At 38.5% G+C, this 13147-nt stretch overlaps 1 protein-coding gene across 5 annotated transcripts; it reads left to right on the forward strand.

The window, feature by feature from the left end:
- The first annotated feature begins 4798 nt into the window (after window positions 1–4798).
- LOC103721352 (RNA polymerase II transcription mediator) lies at window positions 4799–11764 on the forward strand. 5 transcript variants are annotated; one of them, XM_008811529.6, is made up of 8 exons: window positions 4799–5088; window positions 5241–5448; window positions 5968–6081; window positions 7425–7510; window positions 7594–7987; window positions 8058–8531; window positions 8637–8954; window positions 11256–11764. In XM_008811529.6, exons 1-8 carry the CDS (start codon window positions 4994–4996, stop codon window positions 11571–11573), a joined length of 2007 nt encoding a protein of 668 aa, XP_008809751.4. In that variant the 5' UTR covers window positions 4799–4993; the 3' UTR covers window positions 11574–11764. The 5 variants fall into 5 exon arrangements, with proteins under 5 accessions (XP_008809751.4, XP_088561313.1, XP_026666099.2 ...); XM_088705187.2 differs by having other exon boundaries at window positions 4858–5088; window positions 5968–6112; XM_026810298.4 differs by lacking the exon at window positions 4799–5088 and having other exon boundaries at window positions 5313–5452; window positions 5956–6081.
- The last annotated feature ends 1383 nt before the right edge of the window (window positions 11765–13147 follow it).

Here is a 13147-nt window from a genome sequence, read left to right on the forward strand (position 1 = left end):
CCTAAGGGAGTAGAGGAAAACCCTAGCCGTTTTGCTCCCTTCCCACCTTCCCATCATCGCCGCTAGTGGGGCTTGCATCCCCATCATCGGGTAGATGTCCCCCTTGATCTCCTCCCATGTGAGTGCGACCGAGAACTTGGGCCGCTCCCTTCTCTCAGAACTCTCCGATCTAAGGCGGACCGTCTTCTCCCAACCACCTCTCTCCACCGCCGCCGCCGCCGCCGCCACCATCAATAGAGAATTGTTACTAATATAGTGGGATTGCCATAGTTGTAGCTTGCTCTTGCTAATGATATCAGTTGAATATCTAAAGCCAAGAGTTTAAAAAAAATTAACCACAAGTATATCTAATTTTTGTAACTAGGTTACATCTCCTATGTACATTAAATCTTTGAAATTTCAGATTTCAGAGCAAATTCCATTCCTATTAGGTAATCTAGGTAATGTACTTTCTCTTTCGTGGGAATTGGAGGAATAAACTTTTAATTTTTAACAAGCTTATGGACATATATGTTGGAGTGAATGAAAGAAGTCTTGACAAGCTTGTTTATACGAGTATGGAAGTCAGAATCATTTCCTATAGACTTAACAGCTGGTAAAGTCTTAGAATTTTATGAATACAAGATAAAGTGCATGACCTTTAAAAGCGTGGTCTGTTAAACAGCAATACCTAAGTATGACGTGGATTTAATCTTCATACAACTCTATTAGCAAGATCAAGGTTTAATCCTCTTATTCTTAGAGTCTGATGAGATATATTCAAACTATAGGTTTCTCTACCTATAGTACTTCATCATAGAAACACATATTATTAATATGAATAATTTGTTTATTTTGAAAATAGTAAGAGATTATTATAGTTTTATTTTCAAAAAACTTTTTTTTCTTGTTGTCTATTAGAGGTTGTTATTTTTTTGAATTTTTGATCGTTTGGTTCCCTTAATGAAGAGACACTTTGTTTACAGATCTTCTTAACCGTCGAGAGGAAGTTTTAAACTTGGACATGCTATGTTTCTTTTAGGAAAAGTCATTTTTTTTTCCACTTCTACATAATACGATGTACTTTGGCACATACTGGATAACTCTTCCTTCTCTTTTTTCTTACAACCGCAAACACTCTCCCTTGCAACCATACTCTCTCTCTTACAACCACGCCCTCTCTTACAAATTAATAAATGCAAGTATTTGTGTGCTATACTTTGGGGTACAACCTAGAGAATAAAGGTATGGGGGCTTTACAATCATGCGGATAATATTTTTCACAAATTCCACCTGCAATATACTGGGAAAATAATTATCTTAAAAGGCGCCTTTAGTGGTGTGCCTAACTCAATTATTTATTCCTATTTTTTGCAAGTTTTCTTTGAATGTGGTATGTGAAGTTTCCCTTGCCCTTTCCAATGCCGACTCCAATTGCTCGCTCACCTTTTTGCTAGCTCCACTCCTCCATCTTTGCCACCGTTGTCAAAAGGGTGACTGAACCAAGATGATCATCAGACACAATGAGAACCATTTTGGCCACTACAAGCAGGGCTGGATAGGATTCGGGAGCAAGATTTCTTCATATTGGAAAGCTGAGTCGCAGACCAAGCTTTCAAAGGCCATAACTTGGTCAGACAACGTTCTGATTGAGATGATTTTTTTTTTAATCGGATAATTTTTTGAGATCTATAACGTGATGCCAAGCCCTTTAGGAGACGATGCCTCTAGCGATCGAGCCCAAATTCCATCGTTTAGGGCTCAAAATGGCCCGGTCAAACAGAAAGTTTTTTTTTAGGCAAAATTTTGACCGGACATAGCTCTCTATCTGAGAAGAATCAGGCGGATCGACAGAAGGCAGAGTTAATATATAAGTCGAGATCTACCTCCTCGAGATTTTTAGCTTTTATAGAAGATTTTTACTAGCGATGTATATTTTAGGAAAAAGAGTCCTGCTAGGATTAGAAAGAGAAATCTGACCCAAATGGTGTTGGACGGATCTTACATTATAAATAGAGGCTATGAACCTCGCTTTTTAATCATTAATAAAAGAAAAGAGGACTTAAGTCCTACTTACGAAATTCTACTATCTTTTTCTAGTTATCTTTTGTTATTTGCTCCCTTGCCTTTCTTTCTGTTAGTGCCGTCGTACTTGTTGCCCACCCCGCTACACCATGTCATCAAGCTCTCCAAGTAGGCCAGCAAAGACTCCCGCTCCAAGCTCAAAGTTGCTAGGGAAGCTTCTTTTTTTGTTTATTTATTTGCTTCCACCATTGTTCTTTTATCGACTCATGGAAAGGACTAAAGAACATGTATTGATATGAAGCTTCCTTTTTTGTTTATTTATTTTCTTCCACCATTGTTATTTTATTGACTCATGGAGGGTACTAAAGAACATGTATTGATCTAGTCAGTGATGGAGAGGTAAAAGCATCCAAAGCGGATATGGATGAAAATAACACCCCTAAAAATTTTCTTCTCATGAAAATGACATCTTGTATTATTTTCCCATTATTTACCCATTTTTGTATATTAAAATATATAAAATCGCTACTGTACAAAATTATGTGTTTTGAATTTGAAAAATATTTCTTTCAGATTTCATCAATCATTTTTTGATCCTAAAAATACCACTTTCATTTTCTCATAGATTATCTATATAATCTTGGCAAAAACAAAATTAAAATCCTAGGTTTAGAGAAATAAAAAATTTCATTTAATTATAATCGTGGCAATAAATAATTAAAGAATAGAATATTCTAACATATCGGTATATCATCGTTGTCATTCTCCTATCATTATTGAAACAATGGAGGGGTCACACATATCGGTATAGGTAGCTCGCAGTGGAGCAGCACTGGATCGTAAACAAATGTTAGCCTTCTGCGGTGGTGGAGTGGTACTGACAGATCACGCCCTACTATAAGGTTGCTGCAGCAACCTCGAAATCGGGGGGCAAAAAATAAAACAAAGGGAAAGAAAAATGTGGATGAGGAGGAGAAAATCGGGGATATCCGATCTCTTGGTGTGTTGTTTTTTTTTTTTTTTTGCTGTTTCTCTGTTCCTCTTCCTCCTCTCCATCTCAAGTCGTCGTGAGTGGATTCAGACATCCTCCAATCACCCAACAGCTCCTTCACTCTCGAGGTGGCTGCAGAATTGGATCGTCCAACAACAGCAAGAGGGTGCTCGTATCCGTGGATGATTTCGGAGCAAAAGGGGATGGCTACAATGATGACACCAAAGTACACACATCAATGCATTACATTGTGATTACATTTTCTTTCTTTTTTTTTTTCTTTTTGTGCTGCAAATTTCTGTTTCCTAATTTGATTTTCCTTCCTTCTTTTCTAATAATGCATGGAGAAGAATCTTTCTTTTTTTCCTCTTTATTTTCCTTGCGGGAGAGGGGTTTAATCATAAACTATCAAGACCGTTGTCCCCAATTGATTTAGATAGAAGAAACCAGTATTATTAGATAGAATTCCTATTGGAAAAACTTCTTTTATACATTGGAAATCTCTTAATTTAATATTGCTATTTAGTCTTGATTATTTAATAATTAGCTTTCTACATGCATAGAATATAATAATTTAAATTATAGATATTATCCGATTCGAGGCACATTATGGAATGTACTCTCTTTAGAGTAGAATTCGTCCTATTTAGGTGCAAACCGTTAATAGCAGTCTACTTCTAAGATACAAAGAGTCGCTTCATCATTTTTCTAGAAGTACAGTCTAATAAAGGAGAATCAAAATCGAACTTGAACCAGTCAAATCTAGATATAGTAAAAATTAGCAAAATAAATTGAAGAAATCTCTTTTAATCTTTTCTTATATGAGCCCAATCCTTTCTTCTTAAATGCTCAAAAGGCGCACTTAAGTTCACTCACTTATTGTTCAATTTACTCTCTCAATTCTCTCATCATACTTGTGTTATAATTTTCAAGTGGATAGACATGGCGGTTCTCTTTCCCATTTATAGTTATGAAAGGATGAATGTGATAGGGTGTTTACTCATCCCTTCACTAGGTGCATTCCTCCACCACATGATCCATCCAATTATCAATGGTTGTATCTCTTGGAATCATCAGTCGATCAAATTCGTCAAGATGCATATTTTCGTCAATCTCTTGTGGCCCCTTGTATAGAGCATGTCTGCTTCATTGATGTGATCTTAGCCCCTTGTGATTCATGATCATGATTTATGCAGATTCTTCAAATTCCAGCAGAAAATGTATGTTTGGAATATGAAGAATACGAGTAGATTTCAGGAACCATCATCCATCCGCTCCGAAAGATGCTGATACCGGGGAGGGGCCGGATCCTCAAAAGATGGCTATCAGCAGCTGGGGCAATAAGAGGCGGAGGGCATGGGGACAAGACTAGCGAGCAGGGTCTTGCAAGAGAGACCGAACGAATGTAAATAGTGTTCTGCTTGCTAAAAAGTTGCATTGCAGAGAAAAATTCTGTGCTGAGCTAAAAAAAAAAAAAAAAAAAGTGAAAGGAAGGTGGTGGGGTGAAAAGCACTCCGAATCGCTTTTCTGAAGTGAAATATATTTGTGTGTGTGTTTGTCTGGCGGTCGTCATGCGCGCGTGTTGTCAGAATTTGTCGTTTGCGGCCATGGCCCCGCGCGCGGTTAGTGGTGTGAACAAAACTCACGCATTTCTGATGTTTTTGACTGTAGTCATGTATGTATCTCTGCTGGCCTCCTCCGGTCCTCGACATTACTCGATCGGAACGTCCGGCCTTCTCCTTATTCGGATCCGGATCCGGATCCGGTTACAGTTAATAATACTATCCGACTCGAATACGAGTCGCGACCCCTCGAGTTAGCTAGCAGCAACCTAAGCTCCTACCCATCTTAACTCCTCTCCCGACGGCTCCGGGAGAAGCAGCGGAGTGATATCGTTTTCCGTTATTTATTTAGGGTTCCGTTTTCTCTTCTCCTTCCGCTTTCCCCTCCCTCCGGCGACTATCAGATAGGATCGGATCGCATAGGAACGAGCGAGCGATGATGGAGGAGGGGAGCGTGCGGATCGATCTCGACAAGCTCCCGATCAAGCGCCTCGACGCCATTGATGAGTTAGGAAACGAACAATTCCCTCCGTGAGTCACAGCCTTCTTCCTCTTTTCCTGCCTCCCTTTTTTTTTTCTTTTTTATAATTCCAGCAGCAGCAGCAGCAACAACAAAACATCAGATCTGATCAGTTGAGATCTTCCTCTCTCCCTCACCCAACTCTCTCTCTCTCTCTTCGCAGAGAAATCGGCCATGAAGAGAAGCGTCTCTCCATGATTCGCCGGATCGATTTCTCTTTCGTCGTGGGGAAAGATGAGAAGCAGGCCAAGAGCTCCAAGGAGACGGCGGCGGCGGCGGCTCAGCAACCAGCTTGGCCGTGGCAGGGCTTAGTCGAAAATCTGCAGCTCGCTCATCAGGAGCTATCCATCATCATAGATCTCATCAACACGGTCGGTGAGCTTTTCACTTTTCTTTTCTTCTTCTTTGTTTTCAAAATTTCGCAGTAAAAAAAATCGTGAGTTTGTAAAGTTAGGAAATCCTGGGAAAGGTATTGGTTTTTGGGTTTGGAAATCTTTGACTGCGAGATTTCTATTGCAATCATCGAGGATGTTTTAGAAAGCTAACTAGATTGCGAGTTTCATGAATTGGATGGTGCTGGATCCTGGACTCTTCTCTTCTGTGTCAATCACATTTGTATATACACCTTGACAACTCTTTCAACATATTCTACTCCGTATAAAACCTCAGAAATACATGATTTTGCGTTTGGATGAGAATCAGCTTAATCATATACCGTGCTGTCTTTTAGTTGCTCTTTGTTGATCGCGAATGACGCTAAGTGGCTCCTATGCAACCAAAAATCACTATTAATTTTAACTCCTTGTTGATTGTGATAAACAGACCCTAGGACTGGGGTTTCGATATATTAGTCTGCACTCATTTTCTTTTTCTTGAAGATGCTTGTGTAGGTTGAAGCAAATGATGCTGTAGCAGTGGCTGGAATGCAAAGACCAAAGCCTTTGCCAAACGAAGTTCTGTCAGACCTTTCAGTATCTGCAGCAACTAAGCTTCAACGACTTCGGGTATATGTCTTGGCATAAAATCATGAACATGGTAATTCGGTGCAAGTTGTGTTCAGATTTGATCCGTGATTCTGTTTCCTCATTTGCACAGCATTTGGAAAGATGATGATAATTGTAAAGCAAAGCTTCTGACATGATAGTTAGAGAATTCATAATGAGTGCTGTGGTCTCAAACATGGACTGCATGTGTGTTCCTACACACATGTATTCACTACACTATTTGCTCTGATTATGAGTGGTATGGTCTGAAATTCAGTGTTATATCTGCATTCTCCCCCCTCCCCAATATATAGTCTGTTATATAACTGGTAATGATTGTTGTTTTTGAAAATCAATGTCCATGTAAGTGTGTGCACACACATGCATGCATGTTTGTGCTCGTCAATATGAACTGGCATTGGACAAAATAATGCACATATTGCCTTGATCTGGAAAGAGAGCAATTGAATGAATGCCTTGATCCAGTTTCTCATTTGTTTGCCTCTTTCATATTTTTTGAGGCAATATTTTGTTTCTTATTTTTAAAAATAATTTTACCAAATTCTATGACACTTTCTTTTCTGGAGCACCTTTTTAATTTTCCTCTTTCTGTGATTCTAACTTTTCTTCTACTTTTCCAGAGAAATATTATTTATGTGTGTTCACACATCTTAGCCATTATTCCCACTGCTATAGTTGGTGATTTTGCGGCTGCCTTTCCCCACAGTTGTCATTTGGATCCTCTCTACAAACCATCTTCGCTCACAAAATCAGCTTGCATCCTCAATTGCTGATTTTGCCACCTTTGCCCTTGTTTGCACCTTCGTTCAATCTCCCAACTGTTTCCCTAATGTTATCGACTACACAGCAATTAGATTGAAGGGATGTTTTTAAAAAAGAGTAAGAATGTCGGTACAATGGTGGAAATTTAAGGAGTCAAAATTTTGATTTGCGATATAAGAATCAGGTTTGTCAGTATGATTAGGATCCAAGCATGTTAGGAGCCGAATTTTTTTGCATTAACAATTAATGCATCCAGATATCCCTTTTTTCTTTTCTTTTTTTTTTTTTTGGGGGGGGGGGGGGTTTGATATCTTTTATTTCTTAGACAACTGTTGGGTCATAATGTTTATTTGCAGTTTTCTTTTTCCATTATATGTCTGAGGGTTTTTTTATGAATTGTTTAAAGTTTATAGGAGTCTTTTGTAATTCATATTGAGATAAGATATGCAGAGCATAAAATAAGGGGGTTAGGCTGTCAATGTATTTAATGCTCTATGTTTTATATGCTCTTTTTTTTTCCATTAATTGAGTGGTTTTAAAGTGCGGTCCTTCTGCGTTTGGGTTTCATCTATGTTATGCAGCATCTTGGAAGATATTTTAAGCAATCTTCTAAGGCAATGGAGCAGCAGGTCTCTCGGGATGCAAGGTTCTATGGTTCACTTATCAGGTATCTACACCTTGTCACTTGTCAAAGGCGCCAACTTTCTTGTTGAACAACATATATCATTCTTACTTTTGATGAACTGATAGGTTGCAGCAGAATTGGAAAGTAAAACGGCAGCGTATGGCAGCAATAGGTCCAGGAAGTGAGGGCTTCTCTTTTGATCTGCTAGATAATTCGTTCTTAGACTTGACTGCTTTATCTCGTCCATCATCGATATCTACAGTTCGTGTTGATCATCACTATTCAGGCATTTTGTCTATACAAAGGCCTCAAAAATCATGTCGCTCTATATCTCTTAGATTTATTGGGGCCGATCCTCGTTGCAAACAGAAAAGCTTCAGTAGAAAGAAAGTATATAGCTCAGCTGAGCATCCTCGAACAGCTAAAACAGAAGCTTTGACTGATGAAGATGTCAATGAATGTGTTAAAGATACTCATTCAGTTCTTTGTGAAATCCATCAGTCTATATTTGAAGAGCAGGTAGATTTATTTGAGGTCCTCTTTGCAATCCTTTTTGTACTTTATGACATATTCGATCATCAAATTTCAGGTTTTTGACATGGTAAACCATGAGACGTACAACCCATTGCCGGGTGTAAGTGTGACTGGGATGCGAGAAGATTTTTTACAACTAGCAATTGGTCAAGAAACTTCAGTATGTCTGTGCCTCGTGCCTTCTGGGAAAGAAGATGTCTCTCAAATGGTTGACCCCTTGGGAGACAGTCAGAATGGAGAAAGCGGACTTCTAAATTCCGACTCGATGGAATTGTCAATTGTTGGAGATGATAAACCTGATTTCCTTAAATTATCAGGAATGCCCAATCCAGTCAGTCTGGAAATTTATTTGCTATTTATTTTTCTTGAAAATGTTCTTGCAAGGGCAAAGGAGAGACGCTCTTGTCCGGTCAGAGCTCAAGTGTCCGGTCAGCCTGCAGATGACAGTTGTGGTGTCCTAGGTCACTTCTGTATGACGGTAGCTCATAGAATCTTTTCCAACAAAGTGTTGTCAGAACTAGAATCCCTGGTATGAACTGGTTTTCATTTTACACATTCAATGAAACAAAGAGCAAAAAAAAAAAGAAAAGTATCGAATATTCTGTTATCGATTTTTCTCTGTCTGTGTATGCAGGTGAATGGAGTTCCATATATCCAATTGTTATCTCATCCTACCTGGCATTCTCGAACGTCATCATGGTCTCTCTCCTTGAAGGTTCCCCAGTCAGTTCATGCTGCCAGGCGATCCAAGATTTCAGACGATCATTATCTGAAGCATGGAATGAGGTCACAGTTCCACACCAAGGTTGTGGTGAAGGATGACCAAATTAATGTAAGTGGCGAGGGTGCACCTAGTATCATTTGTTCATTTAGGGGCAGTTCTTCTGATGTATTCTCGATGAACTGTTATGGATGTGACTTGGAAGATCTGCCGATGATTCTTCTGCAACAGGTATGGTTTTATTTATAATATATCATATCAATTTATTCTTGAAGAAAGCATAAATATCCAAGAGCTAGTGAACTATAGTGCTTGAGATTGAGTAGTTTATTCTGGTGAGCAAAGGTGACATTGCAACATCAAAGGGTCTATGTCAGTTCAGATCCTGGACAATATGCTTCACATTTTACTCAAAATCTTTTAAAGGTGCAGCCTTATAAATTCTACTTGTGAACTGTGATAAGTAACTTTTCAAAATATTGTTTCATCAACAATCAGGTTCCTGCTTTTAGCAAGGTCCTGAAAGGTAGAGACAACTCCCAAATCAGAGAATGAGATCAACAAATTTATAAGGACCATAAACAAGAACTTGGAGATGCTTCGACTAACAAACTTCCTCTTAGTTCCTCGTTCAACTGAAAACTCGTGTGATCTCCAGCTATTTTGATGATATTATCATCTGAAGAAACTTTGGAATCTGTAATCAGCTTGTCTCACCGGAATCATGCATGTTTGAAACACAGTTCACCATAGCATACCATATTGTCCTGGCCATATAAGACTCTTTTCAAGTTATAGGTTAATTTTGATGGTTTGCTTATTGGCTGCGTGAGCTTAGACTTTGTATAAGGTAGGTCTGCTTGCTTCTAAACCGGCTTTCTAGGTTTTGTGATAGCTCCCATCTTTTTCAAAAGTTTTCTTAACTAGGAATTTGCACCTATTAGATAAGGTTGATGTCATGTTGGCAACAGAAGTAAGATGTTCTTTAACTTAGATGCATCATACTTCTAACTATAATCTGGTACATGTGAAATTCTCGCTCGATAAAATATCATAGTCTGTTATTCTTGCCTGCAAGTTCTCTTCCTTGTGCCAGCAACTGTAGAAGAATTACCATAGAACAATTCCATGCAGTTTGGCATCAGAATATGACCTATAAGCGAGCATGATTACAAATTGTGATGTAGAACTAGACTGAAGATTCCAAGTAGGAGCTAGGTGGTTGGTGAAAAAAGCTTATGGGCATAGAAGAATTCCTTGTGCCAGCAACTGTAGAAGAATTACCATAGCACAATTCCATGCAGTTTGGGATCAGAATATGACCTATAAGCGAGCATGATTACAAATTGTGATGTAGAACTAGACTGAAGATTCCAAGTAGGAGCTAGGTGGTTGGTGAAAAAAGCTTATGGGCATAGAAGAATTCCTTGTGCCAGCAACTGTAGAAGAATTACCATAGCACAATTCCATGCAGTTTGGCATCAGAATATGACCTATAAGCGAGCATGATTACAAATTGTGATGTAGAACTAGACTGAAGATTCCAAGTAGGAGCTAGGTGATTGGTGAAAAAAGCTTATGGGCATAGAAGAATTCCTTGTGCCAGCAACTGTAGAAGAATTACCATAGCACAATTCCATGCAGTTTGGCATCAGAATATGACCTATAAGCGAGCATGATTACAAATTGTGATGTAGAACTAGACTGAAGATTCCAAGTAGGAGCTAGGTGGTTGGTGAAAAAAGCTTATGGGCATAGAATTACATGAATGTTCAAAAAACTATTGCATTGAAGAGAATCTCTCACAAATCTGTTGAGAGCAGAAGAGCTTTCTTTTTATAAAAAAAAAAGGTTCTTTGGATCTTTTTGAATATGTTCATTACCATCTTTTGTCGAAGAATTTGACATTTTAGCAGATTCAGTCTTTCTGCTTGCTATATAATTTTCAATGCAAGAGCTTACTGAGAAGATGGGGATCTTCGTACTTTTCTGAATATACTTGTTACCGTCTTTTGTAAAATAATCTTGGACATTTTAGCAGATTCAATTTCCCACTTGTAATTTTCAGCATAAGAGGAGCATTCTGGATTCTTGCACATTTGTGCCAACATTGTCGTTATTTAGTTGACAAATAAATCAGAAAGAAAAAGAAAAAGAAAGATCATTACATGGAATTTTGCTAGCGCTTTCTTGTCAACAAGAGCATAAAATAAAAATAGCATTTATTCAGATTTGTTTATGTTTCTATTGATTATTTGAAATTTTAACAACATGGAATTTCCATTTCTTATGGCTGCAAGAAGTGACGAGGGAAAACCTTCTTGAAACTGTACATCTAATATGTGTTGAAACAAAATGATTTTCGTATCTTCCACTGAGGGACAAAGAACTTGCTGCAAGTAAGATTGTGGATTGGCTGTTTGCTCAGGAGTATTTCAAATAGAAGATACCAAGTCATATTGATTCGTCTACTTATGTCATGTCAGTCATTATAATTTTATTTTTGCCTAAATCATGACTCCCTTCCGACAGGTAGCGAGCCAGGTTATTCGGTGGCTTCATGAGGAAGCTTTGGTAGTTGGAATGAAGGCAAGTAGGGACTTCTTGTGCCTGTACTTCGATTTGGACCATGGAGACACTCTTGGCCTAGTGGCGCACGTGGACCCTGATGACATCAATGGGTGTATTTCGTGGTGGGTTGTGATGGATGATGGTTCGGCGGAGGGAAAAAAATTGACGGACTATGGTGAGTCCGAGGGTCGGAGATTTTTGGGGCATTTGTCTCTTGAAGCTTTATATGCCACAGTAATGGATCTAGCAAGCTTGTGCAGCATCGGTGGCATTCACTGATATGTATTGACGAGAACACGACATTTTGCTTAAAAAGGATTATGCTCATACATATGGTGGGTAGATGGGGGCGTAAGCTGAAATCCCCGGCTACGGTTGTATTGAGACAAGCCGTACCTATTGGGGTTGGCTCCTGGAATTTTTCTGTCCTGCTTACATATTGAAATGGTATGTATTTATTGTCTTGATTTTGCCCTTCGCTTTGACAATTTCCATTCAAAGCGCTTTAAGGCTTACCCGTCCGCTCGGGTTCTCGCGCGGGGCTACCGAGTGAAGTCATGCCTCTGGAATCTGGGGATGTTTAAGTTCCATCTGTTTCTCATTGGCCTCGTAGGCCTCGTATCTGCAGCAAATTTTACGTGTGGAATGCGAGTATTGCTACCAATCAACGGCGCATGCATTCGCTAGCCCGATGGTGCCGTGCGCGAGGCAGACGGTCTCAGATATCGCTTGGCTAATTACTGACTTCCTTATAGAATTGGTGATCTGAGCGGTGATCCAAGTAAGAATCATCATCTGACATGTGGATGCATACGGTGGTGGCCGTCTCTGCACCGTGGTGATTTTTATTAAAATATTTTTTTGAAATTTTTTTTTTTTGAGAATATGATGTTTGAGAAAATGGTTTTAGCATACTTGCTTGATCATGAAAAGTCGCATGTTTCAGAGTGATTTATATTTGGTTGAGCATCTATTTTTTTTGAAAAAAATTGTATGAAATATATATTATAGTCTTAATAATAATAATAAAAAAAAGGATCTTACTCATAAATTTTAATAGCTTAAACCACATATTTTCTCCCAGCGAACCAAACAAGTTTTTAGATTTTTATTCGGCTTCTTGGTCTTTGATGTCATCTCTTGGATTCCTCTTTCATGCAGAGGAGAAATTTTATCCTACAGGGAATACTCAAGGAAATAAAGTGTATTGGAATTTATGGCAAGTTGGATTTTTTTGCGAAGACAAAGGAGTTGACCCTGCTATTTTTTGGTTAGATTAGAAAGCGGATAGGGGGAAATAAAAAAAAAAAGAAGAAGTAATTGTAGAGATAGAGGTAAATAAAAAAAAGGCTCACTTATTGCCCTCGCATGGTATAATTATGGAGGATAAGTTTCTCCTATTACTCTACTAAATAGTGGAATAAAGTTATTCTGTCTAGGCTCGCTTATAGCCCTCGCATGGTATAACTCTTAGGCTTGCTTTTGTTATTTAGCAGCAAAAACATGGAAGAAGGGCCTTATTGCATGAGTTATTTTGCCCACCGCACAAGCCTTTAAGAAGGGCCCTGTTCCATGACTTATATTGCCCACGACATAAACCCTTGGACTGTATATTTTTTTCTTCTAAAATCTCTTCATATCATTACCTAATTCCTGTTATAACTGATTCTTTTTAAAATGATCCTTGTTACAACTAATCTTTTGTTCCTTTTTATTTTTTTCTTAAAATAAATACTAGCAATTAAGCACATGCAATGCACATTTCAGGGAGGTGAGAGGAGTGTGATCAGGTTCAATAAATTTAGGAGTCAAATCAAAGATCAACCTGTTTATCAATCGAAGTAGAGAAAAAG

The sequence above is a fragment of the Phoenix dactylifera genome, chromosome 9 (assembly GCF_051530095.1).
Source record: "Phoenix dactylifera cultivar Ajwa chromosome 9, Ajwa_hap1_PhDact_Kaust_v1.1, whole genome shotgun sequence".
NCBI lineage: Eukaryota > Viridiplantae > Streptophyta > Magnoliopsida > Arecales > Arecaceae > Phoenix > Phoenix dactylifera.

Coding starts and splice junctions, on each gene's coding strand:
- LOC103721352 (XM_008811529.6), top strand. CDS start 4,994: ATGATGGAGGAGGGGAGCGTGCGGATCGATCTCGACAAGCTCCCGATC. Junction 7,511..7,593: donor TTCTATGGTTCACTTATCAG/GTATCTACACCT, acceptor ATGAACTGATAG/GTTGCAGCAGAATTGGAAAG. Junction 8,532..8,636: donor TGTCAGAACTAGAATCCCTG/GTATGAACTGGT, acceptor CTGTGTATGCAG/GTGAATGGAGTTCCATATAT.